This window comes from Trichoplusia ni, chromosome 20 (genome assembly GCF_003590095.1).
Source record: "Trichoplusia ni isolate ovarian cell line Hi5 chromosome 20, tn1, whole genome shotgun sequence".
NCBI lineage: Eukaryota > Metazoa > Arthropoda > Insecta > Lepidoptera > Noctuidae > Trichoplusia > Trichoplusia ni.
The window spans coordinates 4,809,888-4,831,690 of NC_039497.1; the positions used below are offsets into that span (position 1 = coordinate 4,809,888).

The window sequence follows — 21,803 nt, forward strand, 5'->3', positions numbered from 1 at the left end:
TAGCGGCGCGTGCGCACCTTGAACTTGTAAAAATGCTGGCAGCAATCCGGGGTGTTGGCTGCCAAGGCCGAATCACTGAGACATTCTTTTTCGGAAACATTACAATTTAAAATTGTAACGTTCTTGAAAATTTTAATATTTCTATGAAACGAAAGCATTTTCTTATTAGTTTGTTTTACAACTTCCTTTGAAGTAAGTGAAGAAAACGTGGAGTGGATGTATCAGAGCGAATATAACGAGTTGTCGTGATCTCTGATAACTTATTGTCTACGGCTCGCGCCTCTTGCTTTTCTAAACCTTAACCTAGCCTCTAGCCTTTTTAAACTTAACAAAAAACTAAATTATCTTGATGAATTAAATACTATTCCAACAGTGTCTTCAGTGTTTCCACAGTATTTCCACATCACCATACCATCCCCGCACACCGGACGCTTTACATAGTGTATCTGTAATCTCTCCCTTATTACATCAACACTGTTCATAATGTGAAAACGGTTTTTTTTTCAATTGTCCCCCATCGACTCTACTCAGCCCTTCAGGACCAACGCTGAGTGCCACTAAAACGATGAATTGCGAAAATTAATGACTTTCAATCATTTTGAGCCAAATCAGATAGCTGTCATTAATGTGATATACAAAGTTATATGAAATTGGTCGCCGGGTGCAGGCGGGTGCGGGCGGCGGGGTGCGGGGAGCGCGGGGTGAAGGCCGGGGAGATACTCCGTGTTCAGTCAATTAAGAATGAAAATAAATCTTGGCTTTTTGTAAATGGCGGCGAGGTTACTTTTTAAGAATAAATAATGTTGGAAAACGAATATTCCTCATCTCTCAGCAGTAACGTAATAATGGAACACAAATAATGATTCCTTTGTTTTCTTTGGCTGTTTCAAAAAGCTTTCCGCCCGTAATTTGCCTGCCATCGCGGCCGTATGCTGGTATGTATCTGTTACGAGCGATCCTTACCATAAGTCAGGCGGCTAACTGTGCTTACGTATTTACTTAGAGTTTTGTTCTTACTGCACTTATCGAAAGCTTTAATATCCTGATTATATTTCCAGGCCCAATTTTTGTTTAAACGGTTTCATTATATTAACGCGCCGGCGCTTCAACTTAACGTTAATCAAAGCTAGATACTTACTAATTTATAAAGCTGAAGACTTTGTTTGTTTAAAAAGCTAATCTCAGGAACTACTGGTTCAAATTGAAAAAATATTTTTGTTTTGAATAGATCATTCATCGAGGAAGGCTTTAGGCTATATATTATATACCCTCACGCTGTGACTAATAGGAGAGAAGAAAAAATCATAACTTTTATCTTCTAACCACGCGGACGAAGTCGCGGGCAACAGCTAGTTTTAAATAAGACTGCGATGTTGCACTACGCTTCAAAATTACAGTACCGAGAAAGTACTCCTAAGTTGTGACCCACGTTATGTGGTAGCTCATACTTAACAACCGATAACTATATTATCCTGAATCTCCAATAAGATACCTCAAATGAAGGTGACACTCGAGCAGAATGTCGTGTCTCGTGTCAGTCTGCCGCGAGCACGGCGCGGTGTCAGCCTGTCTGCGGCGCACGCGCACACGCCATTTACCTGTAATTACGTAACACACAGCAGATCATTTTTCATTAACCTGCAGCTGTGCCAAGCGGGCCTGGCACAGTCGCTGGCGGCGAGCCACGAGCCCTGCGCGCGCGCACCAAGCCGCGTCTAACGGCAGAAGAACTACAGGCCTCCGGTGAACTGAACACAAACAACGAAAAAGTTTCCACATATTTTGTTTAATTAAGAACGTTAATGTTCGGAATACCTACCTTTTATATTCATAACCACAATGTTTTTTAAGAGTAATACAATTCGATTTGTCGAGTGATGTAAATGTAACTTTAATTTCGTTGAATATAGTAAAGTAGCAGTTCAGGCGCAGATTAATACTAAATATAAGAAAATACTATATAATACAATAAAAGAATAGTTTGAGCCATGTTGTTATTTGTATGGAGGCCTCTAAAGCCAAACCTTGTAGAAAGTCCTGAGGTCCATGTCTCCACCACTCGGTCCATGTCTCGACATACAAGTGGCGGAGATGGATCTATTGACACAAAAATATGTCGAATGTGCAATATGTATTTGGTAGCGATAAACCTCCTGCCCCCTCCCCGTCCCCTGGTTCCACCCGCGGCCGGGCATCCATGATGGATGTGTCGGAGGAAATTGGGCGGGCATCGGAAATGGCCGCGATCAGGCCGCGCGCCTCACATAATTCATTTCTGTTCCACTCTCCAACAGATAATTCATTTTTATTTTTGTGAGGGGCTGTTAGCAGCTTACAAAGGACAAGCGTGGAAACGTGATGGTAGAGGGTGGTGTCGCAGTGACGTCACACAATCTTGACGAGCGGTGATACCCGGATTACATATGTGTCAGTTCCAGAAGAAGCGACAGCAGCCAGAGTGACACCCGCACTGAGTGACATCTAGTGGCGGCACCACAACTCGGCACTTATGGAAGGTCTGTTTATTATAAACCGACTTCCAGGATCTCCACGAAACATTTTTAGGATAATAATAAGCAAAATATTATTCATAAATTTACAGATCTTATTGAACTCATGCACGCATAACCGACTGGTACACTAGTTGTAGACGTTGTAGTGCACACACGCAAACATCTGTTTAAAACAAACATTCCATTCACTTACACAAACATTTATGGTTTGCATAATGTATATTTGGGGGTGCAAGCCGGTCCAGTTGCTGTTGTTGTCGTGATGGTGTCCTGCCGCTTAAACGTACGATTACGAGATTGATTCTTAGTTGTTAATGATGTGGGCATCAGTCTAGGCTTTCAAACAGTTAATTTTCTGAGTATTTATTAATCGAGTGCTTCAAAACTATAAACTTCAAAACGTATTCATACACCCCACAATTAGTAATTATAACTCATTAGGTCTTCATGTATGCAAGTAATCTATTAGCATGTTAGCTCCTCCGATGTGAAAGCGACTGCGCGGGGAAGGGGGCGCGGGGCGAGGGATGAGGGCTAGGCGACGGCTACAATACATACAATGGCTACAATGCATTCAGTGTAATTGTTTTGTAAAGCGCGGCTCGAGGGGCGCCCTTACGCGCGAACCATTAGCTCTGAGCGACGCTCATCCCGCCGCACTGTTACTCATACAATAACATTATGTATTCTCCTTCTACTCCTAGCCCATAACGTCCCAGTGTTGAGCGTAGGCCATTCCCAAATCTTTTACAATTCCCTATTATAATTAATTTTCAAAAGACGAAAAAAAAATTCCGTGCAATAACGTACCGTAATTGTTTGTGAGTTTGTTAGCTCATTACAAAATTTCATTCATATTCATAATCTACGTCTTCGCTTTATCGTTGGTTTGATCACCGGTGATATGTGAGTAGCCTGGAGAATCTTCATTGATAAAGTCAGAACATGTCTAATTTCTATAACCTGTAAATAACAAAGCTTATTTCGTTATGAAGCGAGACGCGCGGTAGGTCGCTATGTGCCGGAACCTCCTCGGTTCACCTGATGCCTGCGAGGGTGCGCCGGGTACACAGGCAACAGCACCTTAGTGCTCTACAACAGCGCGACATTCTGGTCACACGCGGCTGCACGGCCAGCTTGCTACTGCCAGTACTCGTCGGGTGCTAGGTGAGGCCGGAAGCAACCACTTGTTCTTTTTACAGTCGCGGCTTTTTGGTGATACCTATAGTTAAATCCATAGTAATATTACAAATGCGAAACTATTTATGTCTGTCCGTCTGTCTCACTTTCACGCCAAAACTACAGAGCCTGTAATAAAGTTTATCACACAGCTAGACTGAGTGAGTGAGTCAGAGACTGAGACTATCTGAGAAAGGACATAAGCTACTAATTAACTGTAATAAATAAACTCAAAAACTAATACAATTTTTAAAACATCCTTATTTATATCTTCTAGATACACGAGAAAGAGAACACTTTCAACTTCTCACATACTGTTAGTAAAATTAATTCTGTAAATACGCCTGTCTTTAATTAGTCGCTTACAAACGTTTTTTTTGCTTACTAATAATAAATTATAAACATTTTCAGTAAAAAACGTACACTACACAGTGTTCTCCAAAATAAAAACAGAAAAAAAATCACCTTCTTCCGATAAACATTTTTCGCAAAACAATTTCGTGAAGATGGCGCTATCTTGCCGGTAACACACATTACTTAAGTATTACGAGCAAAAACTCCGTATTACCTCCAACAAATAATGATCCGGTTCACTTAACCGGGGGCAGGCTGTTGGGGGAGGGGGAGGTGAGAGGAGGGGCAGGTCTGAGGGGGCCTCGTAAGATGCATCAAATTAACGAACAAATTATCGATTATGTTTCAGACTTCAGAGGCGCGACTTTCGTGGAGCGGCTGCAGGCGAAGCGCCTGCGGACTGCGGTAGTACTGCAATAGTCTAGATCAGCGTGGACGTGCCTCAACGGCTAAACCCTGTGCACGAGTGACGAGTGGCAGCCGGCAGGCGGCCAGAGAGTCTGTAGAGAGAGTGTGTAGAGAGAGTGTGTAGACTGTAGCCACTGGGCACGGTAGCCTGTCACTGCACAATGTCAGCTATCCCCATGGTTAACGAGTGCCTTCAAAACAGATTCAACCGTTTGTGGGTGAAACTGTAACAAGCACCCATAAAACAATTGAAACTAACTTTCGTGGGAAAAATGTTACTAAGGATACTAGGACGATGGTTTCAAGTGAAAGGCAAACATTTTTGAAACTATAACAGTACAAGTACGTATAACTTTAGCTATTACATTCCTTGAAAGCGTTGATGAATAATAATAAGAAAATAAATACTAAGTATCAAGTAAATAGAGAAGGGTCATGAATCACTGATGTCATTAACTGATGAGCCTAGTCGAACAACATGTATAGCTTAGTTAATTACTTGAATAACCAAGTACTACATCTTAATGTAAGGGAGAGTTGAAGTTCAACGCTGAAATATTTGAGGGCCATAGTTTTAAAGAACACAGAGAATCAATTTTAAAACACCGTAAACATCGGGCTACCCGCAAAAACAAAGAAGTACTTCTGCGATGATCGTTCTCGTGAGCTCTCGTAAGAACACAATATGTGCGTGTGTGGTTGTCTCACCACTCGCGAGTACCCCCCCCCCCACCCTGGCTCTAAATATCGACAAACCGCACGAGCGTTCTTTATAAACTATATTTGAATATCCTATATAATATCGTCCCTTGCCCAACGAAATTTCAATTTAGATTACATCACCCGCTGCCTGCTGAATACATTTTAATATAATGTTTAACGTTTTTCACGGAGGAATACCTACTTGTTGTAACGGAACGTTACATGAATAATCATGTTTTGTTTCTACAAATTATAAATTGAACTACCTACATATTGTTCATATTATAGTTGGCAGCGGTGGGTATATTTATTAAATTCTAACTAATACATAAAACAAAACATAGAAAAAAAATATATAATAATAATAATATTAAAATAAATAAAATCAATTATAACTGTGCAAAACTTAATTAATAAAAATAAAATAACAACATGAAAATGAATGCATTGTTCTTTGTTTACGCGTGTTTTGGAACGCGCCGAATGAACCGAACGAACCAAGAATGAGTTCGATTGAGGGAGATGGGACATACTGGCGAGTCGCTCCTAGGCTGATGCGAGCGTGTTACCTCTGACCACTTTCCGTCCTGTCAAGCGTCCTAGCAGACACGGCCGTTAAATTCAAATTTAAAAAAAAAAAATAAGTTGAGAGTGTTCAAGTTGAATACTTGCACTTAATATTGTTGTGAAGATCCCGAATTAGGGAGCCAGCAGCATCCTCGCGTTCGGGCCTGCCTACCAACCGAGGTCATCCGAGGAGCCCGCTTCCGGCAACACCAGTCGCACGTGCGCGCCATCTCCATCACCGGTGAAGTCACCGTACAGCTCAGCACTGAACCTCGGCCTACTTCCATCTCCGGCCAGCGGCGGAATCCCGCCACAACTACAGGGGGGTACCTATCCCTGCAGAGGTGACTACAGACAAAGTTGTAATCCACGACCCATAAATCTTCGTGTGCCTCCGGCTGTGTTTTTTTTTTATATAATATAAATTTTGAAGGTACACACCCGTTTTATTTTTTTATTAATCACCTACCTAGGTGGGAATAAACGGGTGGAGGTTACATTGTGTACGAAAAGACACAAGTATGTATTTGGGGTATGATATTGAGTACTATCTACGTCTAGTTTAATATAATCATAATTTTAATTTTCTGTGTTTAATATGAACGTTAAGTAATGTTTTCGTCCTATTAATAGTATAGCATTTAAGCGCCTTGGTTTTTTATGAACTGCAAGCTTTTAATGTTTTTTTTTTATAAATAAATAAATAACATTGTAGTACTGAGGCCTTTACCTTCGAAGATTAAATTGAATGGAGTCGAAAGTTGCTACACATGTTTGTCGACTTTGCAAGTGCTACCACAGTAGTATTGCTACGAACGTCTACGAACGTACCTGACATTAAAAGCGACGTTGTGCGACGAAAAACAAGTGTACTACGAAATTTTTGTCCACCTTGTTTCGTAAAAATCGAGTGGCGAACAAATGACAGCAACCGTGTTCTTGAGTAGATTAAGATATAATTACAAAAATAGTATACTCATTACATAACACTTACTACCTCTTAGAGGGATACTCAGTGAAGCTTAAAAGCTTTAAAACTTTGTTTCGAATTTGAATACGGCATCACTTCAACTGAGAGAGTTAAATATTTACAAGTTCAAAAAAATAATAATTATTAAATTAAATTAAAGCATCAAAAAATTCATCGGCGTCGCTGCCGGCTGGGAGTGTGCCCAAAAGGCTGGCAGCATTGCCACGTTGAATGGCAATGCTAATCCTCTGAGCAAGGTAAAAGCCAGCATTTGGGTCACGAGAAGTGTCAACGAGACGCTTTGCTAGGTCTTTAAAAAGCGTTTTGGCACTCGGCCCCCACGGCCCAAAAGTTTCAACCCCAAACGGCTCAAAGAAGTAACTACCAACTAGATTACCATATTTGCGCCGTTTGAGGTTTTCAGCAGCCGCGGCAGCAGAGCCAGCGCAGCTCGAAGAACCGGGAAGGTGAGATGGCGCAAGAGTATCGACACAAGTGGCGTCTGAGAGAGACCCTAAATATAAGCAATCTTTAGTTATACAACTGGCGTCTAACATAAAACTCGCAGGCGTCGGTCTAACCCAAAACCTGTGGGCTACCACGCGGGTAGTGCTGGTAGGCAGCTACGCAGTATGTCTTGACAAAGTAAGGACTTGTATTCCAAAGGAAGGACAGGAATTGAAATAACAAACGTTATTTTTAAACTAAAGTGATTACTCAAAACGTCAAAGTAACGATGCGATGGTATTATAAAAAAATAAGTTCAAACACACTACGCAGTCATACGAAGTTTATAGATAACAAACATGAAGCAAAGTTACGAGAAATTCATAAATAAATAAACCCACTTATTAATTTTGAGTGAAAGTTGCAAAACGAGCGTCGTCGCGTCGCTCTCGGCAGATAACGTAAAGTTTCAATAAAGCGAAAAAAATGGTTCAAAGTTAGTATTCACTTATGAATATTTACGAAGCAGTTGAGAGGCGAGTGAAGCAGACACGCCGTGCGCCGCGCTGCTCGCTGCTGAGCTGTCTGCTCGAGAGCTTTCTTTATTAATGAAATAAAATATATGTAATCAAAATAAATAAATTGTTTTTTTTTTCGGGTCGCGGTACCCGGATATGGTCGTCCGATTTCGGCGACTATGGAGAGACAGTTCACTCGGGGTTATAATCACAGAAAATAGATTAGTACTACGCGGACAAATGAAACGTTAATACTCAATACCTTGACAAATACTACGTTTCTGGAGAGCCTCGGATATCAGGTAGCTTAGTCTACTGAAGGACCACATTCAATTTCTTTTCAGACCACTTAGTATGAGAGGAGTTTGGGCTCTTTCTGAAGGCTTGTGAAGGCCGGTAAGAGACCACCTCAAGTTGAGGTCCTCAACAATAAAATAACACGAATTAATATACTTCAAGCAAGTCTATCCTCACTAAAAACTCGTTCGGTACCGATTATTTTTTATTTGTCCTCTGACTCACGATTGAAGGTCTTTCCTCAAGAAACACCGGCATCGACGGCAACTTCGCACCACAGCCGCTAAGGCAGAGTGTTCCGAGTAGATTACCAGTGAAAACCCATATTGCAATTTATTTATTCATTAAACTAATGGACCTCGTTCAATTGATTGAATAAAAATAAACCACTGTGTAGTATCGGAAATAACAGGGAGCTTAAGTAACTAAAAGATGTCCTGGTCCTCATGTTCTTATCAAGTCAGACCTGCACGTCTCAGCTGTCGTGGTTACCTGTGATGTGACATCAACACGAGCTGCTCCAGGCTCAGGACACACGCCGCAACTTGCAGATTCACTCCGCCGTCGTCTCATTTAAAGATACTATTGGGAAGACTTCTATTTGATTTATCGGGTCGTGCCTCACCCTCCGGGCATTATTACCTCTACATGGTATACGAGTAAAAATGTGCTGTAAGCTTTGAGTATAAGGTTTACAATAGCTTGTAGCGACAAAGTGTGCCTCCTTAAACTACGGTAAGTGAGTAGGTATTTCCTCGGAATACGTGAGTTTGGTCCTCCCGGGACACCAAAAGGATCGCCTACAATAGATTATTTAAACAAGCCTAATGACGCCACGTTTCAATCTAGAAGCAATGCAGAAAGCACTGCGTGACAAACAGGCAGCGCCGCGCGCCGGGACTAGCTAAGGACCGCGTGGCAATGTATCGGCATTTTGTAAACAGTAAGAAAACATCAACATCACAATAAAGTTTCATCAAAATCCAGACAGTAGTTATTGCATGAGCAACATTGAAACTTTCGACGATTATGGAGATACATAAGGGTTATAGCAGCGTTAATTACACCCCTACCCACTACCCTCTTAAAAATAAAAACTCCCAAAAATACCTGTGCACATATTTCATCATTTTAAATAAACAATATTTAGGCCAAATTTCAAAGGCTTCAAAGCCCATTCCAAAAAGTTTAATATAAACTATCAACCCCTACCACCAAAGAGTTAATGAACGGCCCCCGGTCCACTTTATCCGACATAATCATCAGATTATCGATAAATAATGCTGAGAAACATCAATGTCACGGTGGCCTTGCAGTTCTATGTTCGCATTTGGATGCACGAAGGTGCAGGTTCGATACAAAAGTCAGCGCAAAGTAAACCTCCTGTCGTCACCTGGATTCTCTTCTGGAGTTATCGTGGTGATCAATGCTAAGACCAGCAGTGAAACATTTGTTGGCTCTTATTATAGATATTTTCTGGATAATTTACGGATACGAATACAGTTTTTTCAGTTTCCGTTTTGGAAATTGGCTTTGCAACAGACTTTTCTCATTTACTTGTTATGTACACCGTAAACAGTAATATATTTTGATAAATCCAGACCTGAATTGAATGTCATACTTCCTATGTATGTTACAAATAGCCCGCTTAACAAAAGACAATTTGAGATGTCAACAATTTGCAACCACATTCAGTGAGTGTGTTAACTCTTAGCTGTACAGAGAATGTGTTGAATGGAAAGTAACCTTATAGTAAGGTTCGCACGCACAAGCACATTAACTAAACATACCAGTATACAGCATAATACGTAACTCATGATGCTACACTTTACTACACTAACAAGACTTAAAACAATTTCGTCGGTAAGAGAATCAAAATATCACTAGCACCAGTCTGACTGACATATTTATATGCTCTACTCACTGTGATGTTACTTGATCATTCCTGTGATATTTTGTATAAAACACAAATTCCCGAAAGGAAATCTTCTTGCCACAATTAGTAAAGATAAAGTCAAAATAGAAAAACTAGCGACCATACCTGTAACTCTTTTCAATGCTCCCACAATTGAAGACATGATATTTAAGATAGATATTAATAAATGAATACTTACTAAAAAAAATCCTTTTCTTTGAACAAAACAGACAGTTACTAATTGTTGTTCATATAATTGTTGCATAATTTTAACTAATAACAAGTAGGAACAAGAGTTTGTAGCAAATCACATTGTTAAGAGGAAACAGACCTCAGTGAATATTAGCATGGTTCAAGCCGCATTGTTCCGGACTCAAATGTTACATTATCGTTATTCTTGTGATCTTAAATATACTTTCACATCTGCTTAATAATGAAAACAATTTAAATGCCACGATGAATAACCATTTTTACAATCATTTTTTTAATTTGTATTTTAATTTTCTTATAGGGGTCCATGAATCCCGTCGAAAAGTATTGTACCCACATACAACTTAAATTAATTCTAATATTGTGTTTCAAGTTTTCGTTACAATATTATAAGACTAGATAGCTTTGAGCGAGCACCGAGGTGCGGTCGAACTATAAATAACTATATACAGGGGTGCGCCAGGCTAGGCTGGCGACACCGCTACCCTAGTAGGAACACGGTCACGTTTCTCACTGAACGTCCTGTGCGGCCGCCGGCGCGGCCCAAGCGCGGCCCTAGCGCAGCCCCACGCCCCTAGTGCGGCAAGATGTCGCGGCCGTCGTCGGGCGGCAGCTGCGGCTTGACGTCGCGCTCGTCGTCGGGCGCGTGGCTCAGGTTGAGCGCGTCGCTCTGCTCGCGCGGCTCGTCGTCGTCCAGCAGGCGGTGCAGGAAGGCGAGGCACTCGCGCCGGAACAGGCGCTGCTTGCGCGCCGGCAGCTCCTGGTAGTCGTTGTGGATGCCACGGAAAAACTGGAAGTAGGCAGAGTTCTCATCGGCGTCGAAGGAGCGCGGGCTGGCGGAGGCGTCGCGCGGGGGCGGGTCCGCGGCGGCAGGCGCGCCCCCCGCCAGCGCGAACCACGGGTTGCCCAGGAACGGCTTCAGGTCCACCGAATCGGGCCCCAGCGCAGGCTGCTCCTCCGACTTCATGTCCAGGTATAGTGGTGCGTACGAGTACCGCGCCGGGCGCCTGCAATCACAACAGCACTCATCAAACCTACTTTATTCTCACACGATTTGTTACGAATCTATACTAATATATAAAGCTGAAGAGTTTGTTTGTTTGTTTGGACGCGCTAATCTCAGGAATTACTGATTCAAATTGAAAAAATATTTTTGTGTTGAATAGACCATTCATCGAGGAAGGTTTTAGGATATAAACCATCACGCTGCGACTAATAGGAGCGAAGACACAATGGAAAATGTGAAAAAAAACAGGGCAGGTATAAATCATATATCGGATTTGAAAGCGGTTTTGCATTTTAATCCGGAGTATAATTAGGCAGGCATTAATATTATTGTGTGCACTCACGTGTCGGTGGCCATGTGCTCGCGCAGGAAGTCCAGCTCGTCGGCCAGGTACCACTTGGAGACCATGCGGCCGCGGCCGGTGCGCACGCCGTACATCTCGTTGCGCAGGTGCCGCGAGTACGAGTTGCGGATGTGCGACCACTTGCGACGCACGTCCGCCACTGGAACACGGCGCAACACTCACTTACTACCACTCACCGAAGGTTGTACATAATTACATAAGGGTTTCGAACACCAGAGGGAAAAACGAAACCCATCAAAAATATAAAGGGGCAAGTTCCGATATACAAGTATTTTGCTAATAGTAACTTCTTTACATGCCGTGCCTATTCACGTAGTCATTACAAAATGCAAAGATTCTGAAAGTTCCGACTCCTTTTGTATTATTTTAAATTTATGCAGATTTAACTGACTACACTTGCCAGTTGGTGTAATGGTTAGTAGCCCTGACTGCAATACCAGAGGTCGTAGGTTCGATTCGCACAAAGGACAAATGTCTGTGTGATGAGCACGAACATCTGCGTGTATTTTATCTACAATGTTTATCAGTTGTCTAGTGCTCATAATCCAAGCTTTGCTTAGTTTGAGACTAGATGGCGTTGTGTGTAATGTTGTGGACAAATATTATAATTCTTACCATACGAGAAACTGAAGAACCTTATTAGGAAAAATTATAAATTATTTCTAGGAAAAGATCTGGACATTGCAAGTCTGTCCGTTTTCCGAACTATTGACGATAGGTTCTATTATATAAATTCATAACGATATATATAAAATAGGGTTATTGATAAAGGAAGGAAGCGTGATAAAATTTACTTGTGAAAAGCATGGTACTTAACTGTTTTTATTATTTTTAAACATTGTTCAATTTGACAAAAATACTTTACGGACCGACGCGGCTGCGGTATTCCAATGTCTACTTCTAGGTACCTACCTAGTAAAAATGTGACGTGTTTTGTTCACTCACTTTTAAGGAAAAGAAACAAAATACCCGAGTCACGTATTTCTTACGTTCTATAATAACTGTTCAGTTTAAAGTTTGTTCTAAAAAAAAGCAGTAATTATTGAAGAGAAGGCAGAGTAATGCGTGTACCGACCGGTCCAGCCCATCTCGCGCGCCACCTGCTCCCACAGCTTCTTGACCTGCGAGTAGTAGCTGGCGACGGGCATGTTGTTGCGCGCGTACAGCAGGCGCCGCTCGCGCACCAGCCGGATCATGCGCCGGTCGTCGGCCTGGCTGCAGTCGACCAGGCGGCCCACCTCGCCGCCCCCGCCTCCCCCGCCGCCCTCCGCCGCCTCGGCCGCGCCCGCCGCCGCTTCTGCAACCGCCGCCGTACGCGACGCACGCGCCCGCTTGCTGCTTGACATCACTACTCTTACTTTAATGTCTGTGTGATTTACACGAAAACAGTCAACGCACTAGTAGTCACATCGAAAATACAATTATTCGCTAACTGTGCACACAGGGGTCAAATATATAATTACAAGAAGAATACTCTGTACTTATAAATGTTTCGATTGACTACACGTCACACCACAACGAGGGCACGGAGCAAACACGTTAGCGCGCACAGAGGCAAACAGACACGCGCAGCAAGAAGCAAGCGGGCAAACATGCCCATCTCACTCGCACTTACCTCACAGGCGCGAGTGCGAGTAACGCAGATACGGAAACACGTGAAAAAGCAAGAGCGCAGACGCTCCGCGGCGCCCGCCGGACACTTTTATAAATTCCACATCGTTGGTTATCGATTCACCTCGACACCGAGTACCGGCAGCTCGGCCGCTCTGCGCTCGGACCAAACCGAAGCGTTACCAACTTATTACCTACTATCAATTCTTATATCTAAAGGTTCTGCTTAAAATGAAATCAATGAGCTCACATCATAATCTTCTATAATGCGGTAAAATAGTGTCTCATAACCACCATCCATATCTCTAAATGATTTGGATTAAGAGAAACATCGTCCATTAATTTATCCTATACCTACTGATATCCAACATTTATCAAACGCTTGACGAGCTGACTGAGCAGCGTGACGTCACCGCCATCTCACGTGACTCGGTTTGTTTGATATACGGACACCAACAACTAATTATCTCACTTATATACGTATCTAGTCTACACTATGTACCTAAGGTACCCAATCAAACCGTAATCAGTGGGAGATCGGGCGAGTTGTATTGCAAAAAAAAAAATATGCACGTGTATCACACGTCTCGGTGTGGTGTTGGGTCTCCCAAAATATTCGTGTATTCAACAAGTTTAAGTTACCCAATTTTAGATCTACTTGATGGAGTCAATTTCAGCGAATCGGGCTTCTATTACACTTGGAATCGGTGTTTAAATAGAGATTCAAATTGAATCGTCAAATTAACGATAAGCCCTAGTGGCGGGTGCAATGTGTGCGTACGGCATCGTTTTATATTCATAGTAATAATGCAGGAGAAGCTAAGAACACCACCCCTATACAGGGGTACTACATCCCTGTACAATAGATGTAACAAATCATCTTTAGCTGAATTGCAGGGACTGAAATCTCACTTGACAATGCAATCGGAGCTCCAGGGCCCCAATTGTGCTATTTACAATGGCCGATAAATAAATGAAAATTGGCTTAAGACGATACCTTTTCTTATTCTTTTTAGCATTTTCCTAAAAAATAATTGTAAATTAAATATGGCTCAAGGTCAATACAATGAATTTTCAATTACTGTGTTGGCATAATGTTCAATAGAAGAAATAATTTCAAATTTAATCAAATTGCCAGTCATTCATCGGCCATTATAAATAGAAGAATCGGGGCCCTGATGCCATATCCCACCACCAAATTTATCATCAAAAGAAGCTTAGAACTCTTTTAATACCTCGTCGAGTGAGCGTTCAGTTGAGTCTCCTGTATATTTGGAGACATTCGGTATTTCTACCCCACTTTTCCACCCACAACCAGTACCGGTACAGCTATACTATATTACTATGCCACAACTTTTAACAGCCGATTTTTATGATATGCTTAAAAAAGTGCAAGCGCCGCGCCGCCGCCAATGACAACGTGAACAGAAGTCGCCCCTCACCCTAGACTGAATAACGTGTGCATAATAATAATTTCGGAATTATAGTCAACGCGAATAAAAAATTACGCATGACCAACAAAAACCGGTCAGGAGCGGACGGGCTCCGGCCAGAAAAATAGGCTAAACATAAACAAATTCTTGGTGACAAGTAAACAAAGTATTTACGAATTTTTGGGTGTTGGGATTCTTCCCTCAAATGTATAATGTCACCCACCACAAATGTGTGACCGTAACGTAGCCTAACTCGATCTTTACTTTTATAATTTTATTGTGTTAGAACACCTGTATCTTTGCAAAAATCTATTGACCGGTCTAGATGTCACGGGTTATGACAACAGACAGCGCATCTTCTGCAATAGGGTTACGTTTTAAGCCTTCGGTTGCGGAGCTCTAAGAAAATGCGTGACGGAGCTTTTTTCAAGTGGAATATTTTATATTTAAGCAAAGAAACAAATATCAAAATGTTTACCAGAATCCCGTTCGATCAGGATACAAACGGAAACCTAATTTAGGCTCCGCCTTTTGTGACAAGTTGCGCCTTACGATGGCACTTGAAAAAAAATTATAGGTTGAAAATATGTTTTGCCTATCAAAATCAGCCTATGTGCTTGTAGAACATGGAACGCAGTCAACGTTCCATGTCGCGAGTCAGACTCGGACAAGACCGGTCACTTGTTTACCTCATGCGAAAGACATTTGCGGACGGATGGCCCCGGGGACACACTGACATAAATAAAATTCCACATGTACGAATTAGATCACGTTTATTTAATACGATCATTTGCTTACTATGAGAATAATCTTATATCAATAATATGTCTAGTATAATCTTACCGGCTATATTGTTCTCTCATTCAATCTAAAGTGGAGTCATTGTGTCTTAGTATAAGATTTGTTAATCCAAACTGCAGATGAGTAAGTTAGTATATTGCAATCTATCAATATAATTTAAAAAGGGTTGGCTTATAGGTGTAAAAATCAGTCAAAAGATATTAATTTTTTCATTGCCTAATGCTCTAGACAAAACATGCAAATGAATGACAAGTAGGTGCAAATATTTTAAACTTTAGAGAATTAATGTCACTGTAAGTTGGCATAGTCGTCAGCCCGCGTGGCAGCACTTAACCGATCCCACAGCCGCGCCGGGCGCGCAGCTGCCCGCACTCCGCACTTCACTTAACTAGTAATAATGTTTGGGGTCACTGGCGCCGCTACTCGCTCTCCTCGTCCGAGTCGTGCGCCGGCTCCTTCTTCTTCTTGTTCCGCGTCGCCTTGGCGGGCTTGGCCTTGCCCGCGCCCTTCGTCGGGTTCTGCCCGTTGTAGCACTCCAGCTCCCGCGCGTACTGCTCCTTGGCGTCAGCGGCCTTCTCCTCCCACGTGCTCTTGTCCCCCATGGAACGCCATATTTCTCCCGCCTTCTTGACCACCTCGATCATCTTAAGGCCAGGATAGTCTGCCTTTATCTTCACGCGCTCGCTCTTCAGCCACAACATGTATGCTGACATCGGGCGTTTCGGTTTGTCCATCATTTTCTGGAGAGGAAAAGATTGAATTAGGTAGGTATTTGTTTTATTTCCAAGATCAACAACATAGATAATCTTTTAAAAGGACTGCCAATAATTCTATTATTTAAAACACAGTAAGTAGGCTACGTACTACCTACGTACCTTTCTAGTTTTCTACCTCCACCTACCTACCGACCATCAAACAAACGACTTAGCGTCAAGTAAATGTTGTGAAACTACCGACTAGATAGGTAAAAGAATTTCCCCCTTTTAGCATTAATTTCATTGCTAGTGTCCATCACCTAGAGGTAAACTAGGTAGATAGACCACTAAAAAAAGAACACGATAATATTGATGATTCTATCTGGGCAGGTTCCTATTACCTTCTATATAGCACTATAATACAGACATTGGAGACACAGAGACAGTCAAATTAAGCCAGTCTGACAACGACTTAAGAGAACAAACGAGCCAACGACCGCCCGCCGCCGCGCGCCGGCCCAACGCTAACGCACGGTGCCTGACGCTTGTGTAGCTAGCTATACTCACGCGTTTAAAGAACTCAACTTGTTTCCAAAACAATATTTAAACTTTTTTATAAATGTAAATCTACAATTATGTAAAATATGGAAAAGGTACTTACGTTCAGCGATAGTATAACTGCACAACAGGAACAAGAAAAAGTACTGGCAGTGAATGTTGCGCGACGTAAACAGGGACGTTTAACCGAAGCTTGCAGCGACACTAATACTGAGTAAACTGGTTGTTTGGTTGGCAGTAGCGCCGGTCGCGTCCCGCGCGAGTCCCGCCGCCCGCGTCCGCGCGCCGCACGAGTGCGAGCGATGCAGCGCGCGCGAGGTGCGCCGCACCGCTCGCACGCCGCCGCGCCGGCCGCACGACACTCGCCACTCGGCGTCATCTCACTTGCTGTGGTTATATTATTATACTTAACAGTATGCAAGTTTGGGTTGTCACTCATACTTTTTCATTATTATAGGTATTAATACCTACGAATACTATGCTTTATTTATTGAAATAATAGCAACTAAAGATTGGAAACAATTTTTTCATCGTAACGTAATGCCCTCCAAAGTATGCGAGCGGCCTCGGCAGGACGAAGCAGGTAGGCAAAACACAATAAGTAGGTATATGAAGTCGTGTCCCTTTTCTTTCCTCAATGATTTATTGAAATAATACAAGTGAAAAAAAAAACCCTGTTTTCTAGAAATGGTTTCTTCTTTCTACTCTCTATAAACAAAGATGTTCATGTATGAATTGGCACAACAGCAACGGTTGATAGACCAATAATAGGTTTAAAAATGGTGGAAAAAAAAATATTTTTCAATTAATTACGTCCAAAACTTATAAACCCTGCCTCCGTGCCTCGTACTACGTAGTTCGTACCCTGTTGTACACCGACTAACATCACACTACTGTTATCTCGCCAATCGCTATGCCAATATTATGGATTATACCTATACTACTAATATCCAATCAGTATCAAATAAAGTATCGCTGAAACAATTAGACCTGGCCCCGATTCTGCTACTTACAATGTCCAATGAATGAATGGCAATTGGATAAAATTTTATTAAATTCCTATTCTTAAGCATTTTGCCAGCACAATAATTGGAAATTCAGTGTGACCGTGAGTGTTCCGCCCCGTACTGAATTTATAATTATTGTGTTGGAAAAATCCAATTTCCATTCATTCATTGCATTGCATCATTCCACAGTAAATAGCAGAATTAGGGCCCAGATCTCTAACAGTGAGTCAGGCCTACAGCTACGGTGTGGACATACCTGGACACTATAGACACACCAATAAAGGTTTTACTAATTTAAACCGTTTTAACTTAGTTTAAGACGCTCATTGTTCTTGTAAATATTGTAACTACAACACGTATAGGTATTCTTATAAATATTTTTTTTATAATTTTTTTTATCGCTCCTTTCATATTTGACTAAGTAGGTACTCACCGTAGCATGGCTTAGTATGGAGAGAATATTTTGTAGTCTGACACACAACAAGGTGAAGATAGCTGGTATGTTGTGATGTGACTGGAAGCACCCCCGATAAATAAGTTAAGTCAAAATGTTAAATTGAAGGACCTTCTTTAGTCCTTATTGGGTCCGGACCAGAAGTTTTATGAGCAACAGAAACCATCCAAAATAATACATAGTTTAAAAAACACGCCTGAATTTGGAAAAAAAAATGTTACTAAAATTGTGTGAACGCTGTGTGCGAAAGTTCATTCAAGGAATTACTTACGAATAGAATGCGTTTTTATGTTTACTAACGGCATCACGTCACTTCGCGCGCTTGCAACCAGGTAAAGCGCCTTGTACGCACTCATGCACAGTAGTAGGTCGTAGTAGTAGTAGTAGGTATTAGTAATATAATATTAATAAAACAAACCGCAATAAAATCCGTAAAAGTAGTTTTAATTCAATAATATAATTATTAGTACTACTGTGCTGTGTGTCATGTCTCATGTTTTTTATTTATTTGTTTATTCTCTCCAAACATACACATATCTTTACAGGTTATACCCAATGCGATATTGTAGCATACATAAAATTCTTAAAAATAAAATTTAAATTAAAATTGGTCCTCTGGCGACATTATGGTGTCACTACAAGTCGTACTTACATGACCCCCATTCTGCTATTTACAATGGCCGATGAATGAATGAAAATTGGCTTAAATATTAATCATTTTTCCTACACGATAGTTGGAAATTTAGTATGGGACGGTACACTCAATTTCAATACAATGAATTTTCAATTATTGTGTTCCAAGCGCCACGCCGCCGCGCTGTCACGCTGTATAACACACTGCCATCCTTCACGAGCCAGTGCAACTTGTACTTGGCCGTTTTTATCGATATTCATAAAGCTTTGTTTTATTTACTTTTATAAAGGCTCTAAGTGAACCTTTAGTTTTATATTTTTTTGAAGTTGTTCAATAAATTTATTTATTTTACAGTGTATATAATAATGTTGATCTAGTTATTTTGTAGAAGGGTTTTATGTAGCTATTAATGACGTTTCTTCTTAGGGTAGTCAGATAAGAAATGTCCACTCTAGCGTTCTCAAAGGAGACATGTAAAAGTGATGATATATATTACTTGCGGAATAAATGTTTACATTTCCTAATTATATGCATAAGATACAAGGCGACTGCCTTAAAAGAAAACCATGGCACTTTGCTAAAAAGTGTAATTAACTTTCTTACTCATAAAATATACATACATCAATAGGTTTAGAATTTGAATAGGTGTACATTTACAATTATAAGGAGGCAGCTATATTAATATTATCCATACAAGGTAATTTACAATCTTAACCAACTTAAAACTATTTATGATAATGGTATATTCTTAATTATTTCAGTCATTCTTACAATACCTACTTACTGCCATATAGTTTTCCTTTCATTATTGCAATAGTTTTTGTAATGCGGTACCGCTAAATAAAATTCAATTCATAAATGTTTATTTTTCTCAGATGCCCCAACCCATGGACGGGTCCTGTCGTTAATAACGCTCACGAAACAGCTGAAGGTCACGTACACCATGTTTGGTGTTCAGTCCTCAAACACGGAGCAATATTACTGAGACATCGCTGTGTATCCGTCCAACTATCACCTGGCTGTCAGTGGCTGTATCTCACGTCATCTTGTGCGATGCCCGAATAACAAGCATTCGTCTAAGTCTTGGTGTCTTTGTGCATGAGAGTTACGTATGTTTGTAAACCCCCCGCGACTCAAGGATGAATTCCTAACTGTGGTGTCAAACTTTTTTACAGCATAAAATACATATACTTAATACCATACGAATTATTTGTTTTTTACGGGACCACCAGTGTCGCAAGTCCGACTCGCACTTGACCAGTATTTTTTCAGGATGCATTAAGTTTATGTAAGTGAGAAATTGCTTTGAAGAAGTCACTGGATTAGGTAACTATTAAATCAATTAATTATAGATGTGCTAGGTACTCTAGGTAGGTATTTATAATTAGTTTATTCGGGGTGGGCGCTCAGGCGGGCTTGCGCTCGTCGTCCGAGCCCGCCTCGCTGCTGGAGGACGAGCCCGCGCCCGCCGCCCACAGGCTGGCGTAGCTCGCCTGCTCCGCCAGCAGCGCCTCCTCCGCCTCGATCACCGCGTTGAACAGGGTCTTCTTTATCTGAACATACGGAGGTCACCTCTAAGACTTCAAGTCAATATCAGTACTTTACTCTGAGAATTATGACATGTATCATGAAGGAAAGGTGACTGATAGTCAGGAATAAAATATAAATATTAAGTTAATGAGTACCTTAATCTGCGTGGGGAAGGGAAAGCGCTTGGTGGACTGGCACATGCTGTTGAAGAAGATGTCGAGCGGGTCGGGCAGCGCGGGCGGCGCGGGCGCGGCCGCGGCCGGCTCGCGCTTGCAGGGCGCCGCGTCCAGGCACGCGCGCTTGGCGGACTGCGCCTTGCACAGGTAGTCCAGCTTGCGGTCGATGACGGTCAGCTGCTCGCAGCCCTTGCGCTTGGGCGCCGACTCGGCCTCGGAGTCGGACGACGACGACGAGTGCTCGGCGTGGCCGTTCTCCGCGGCCTGCTGCGGCGTCGGGTATGGCGGCGAGCTGGCCGGCTTCTTGCGGTTGCTCATGTATGGCTGCAGGAACTGCATCAGCCCCATGTACTTCCAGGGGTAGCTCTTCTTGGCAGGGTTGGCGGGGTCTTTGGCCAGCATCTCGCTCTGTCTCTTCAGCGCGTCGCGGTAGCTGTCGCGGAGCTTCTTCCACTTCAACTTCACTTCCTTTACTGCACAAAGAAAGTTATCTATTAGGTATTGATGATGCCGTAAATGAGGCGCCAAAGTTATCTTAAAGTATAATGTTATCGAATGAGCGTGCATCCACCAAGTGTGGAAGCGAGTGTTGGCTTCGCGGTTGGCTAGCCCACTTGTTTACCGAGCTTGCTGCTTGACAAACACAACACGCGCCCAGCTATGCCCGGTGTGTGAGACAACACCAGGGCGGTTTACAAGTCGGAAACAATGTAAACATTCATCTATTTTAGTCAAACAAGCCTAAACTTAAAATCCATTGTGATAAGATTAATTAACTCACTTATCCAGAATGCAATAATATTGTGACAAATTTTTACTTTGTTTTGATCATGGAGTATACGCTAACTTGCCTTAATATGATATGATTGAGTATAACCTCTAAGAGGTAACTCATATAAAATCGTACTTATATACATGCATAGCAGTCCAAATATAACACCCGGTCCGTTCCATGATTATTTTGAACCTTTTCATGCATCTTTACGAATAAGAATATAAAGTGTAAATTTCGTATTTTTTTTTCTGTCATCATAAAATTGTCAAGTAATACAAGTGCTACAACACTAGCTAAGTAGGAAACTAGCAATAAATCGCGCAGTCTACATTGTAATGAATTAAACTTAAGCAAAATACGTATAGGTAAGAGGTATCCGTATACTGCTTCTGTCAGTACAGTACTGTTGTGAAGTTTTTACAAGGTCGAAATTGATAGAAAGATTGGATTTTCCCTACAATAGGTAACTAGGTGCTAATTTCGATGAGTTGATATTATAATATCTTAGTCTGTGGACAGTCAGACACATCCAAATTAAGCGTTTCCGATTAATTTTGAAAGTTGGTTGGGTTGTAGAGACGCTTGTGGTTGAACCACGCATTCGATAGACGATGGTTGGGTGCCGGAATTAATTTGTAACAATAATAAACGTCGCGTCGTATACAATGTATAAGGAACA

At 41.7% G+C, this 21,803-nt stretch overlaps 3 protein-coding genes across 3 annotated transcripts; all 3 read right to left on the reverse strand.

The window, feature by feature from the left end:
* Positions 1-10,104: 10,104 nt before the first annotated feature.
* Positions 10,105-14,056, reverse strand: LOC113503803. The gene is made up of 3 exons (XM_026885903.1): positions 12,526-14,056; positions 11,430-11,589; positions 10,105-11,087 (listed from the first exon to the last, which is right to left on the reverse strand). Exons 1-3 carry the CDS (start codon positions 12,794-12,796, stop codon positions 10,655-10,657), a joined length of 864 nt encoding a protein of 287 aa, XP_026741704.1. The 5' UTR covers positions 12,797-14,056; the 3' UTR covers positions 10,105-10,654.
* A 1,194-nt stretch (positions 14,057-15,250) lies between these two features.
* On the reverse strand, positions 15,251-16,784 carry LOC113503748 (high mobility group protein D-like). The gene is made up of 2 exons (XM_026885833.1): positions 16,652-16,784; positions 15,251-16,035 (listed from the first exon to the last, which is right to left on the reverse strand). Exon 2 carries the CDS (start codon positions 16,030-16,032, stop codon positions 15,715-15,717), a length of 318 nt encoding a protein of 105 aa, XP_026741634.1. The 5' UTR covers positions 16,033-16,035; positions 16,652-16,784; the 3' UTR covers positions 15,251-15,714.
* A 2,430-nt stretch (positions 16,785-19,214) lies between these two features.
* On the reverse strand, positions 19,215-20,825 carry LOC113503750 (nucleolar protein dao-5-like; the record flags this gene model as incomplete). The annotated part of the gene is given in 2 exon segments (XM_026885834.1): positions 19,215-20,196; positions 20,329-20,825. Coding segments are annotated over 2 exon segments (644 nt in total), but the record flags the coding sequence as incomplete, so codon positions are not given.
* Between the last annotated feature and the right edge of the window lie 978 nt (positions 20,826-21,803).

Excerpts from the sequence above, each read along its gene's own strand:
- LOC113503803 (XM_026885903.1), bottom strand. The coding sequence starts at position 12,796 with ATGTCAAGCAGCAAGCGGGCGCGTGCGTCGCGTACGGCGGCGGTTGCA. Across the intron at positions 11,590-12,525 it reads GCGCGAGATGGGCTGGACCG|TGGCGGACGTGCGTCGCAAG; the intron begins GTCGGTACACGC and ends GCCGTGTTCCAG. Across the intron at positions 11,088-11,429 it reads GAGCACATGGCCACCGACAC|GCGCCCGGCGCGGTACTCGT; the intron begins GTGAGTGCACAC and ends TTGTGATTGCAG.
- LOC113503748 (XM_026885833.1), bottom strand. The coding sequence starts at position 16,032 with ATGATGGACAAACCGAAACGCCCGATGTCAGCATACATGTTGTGGCTG.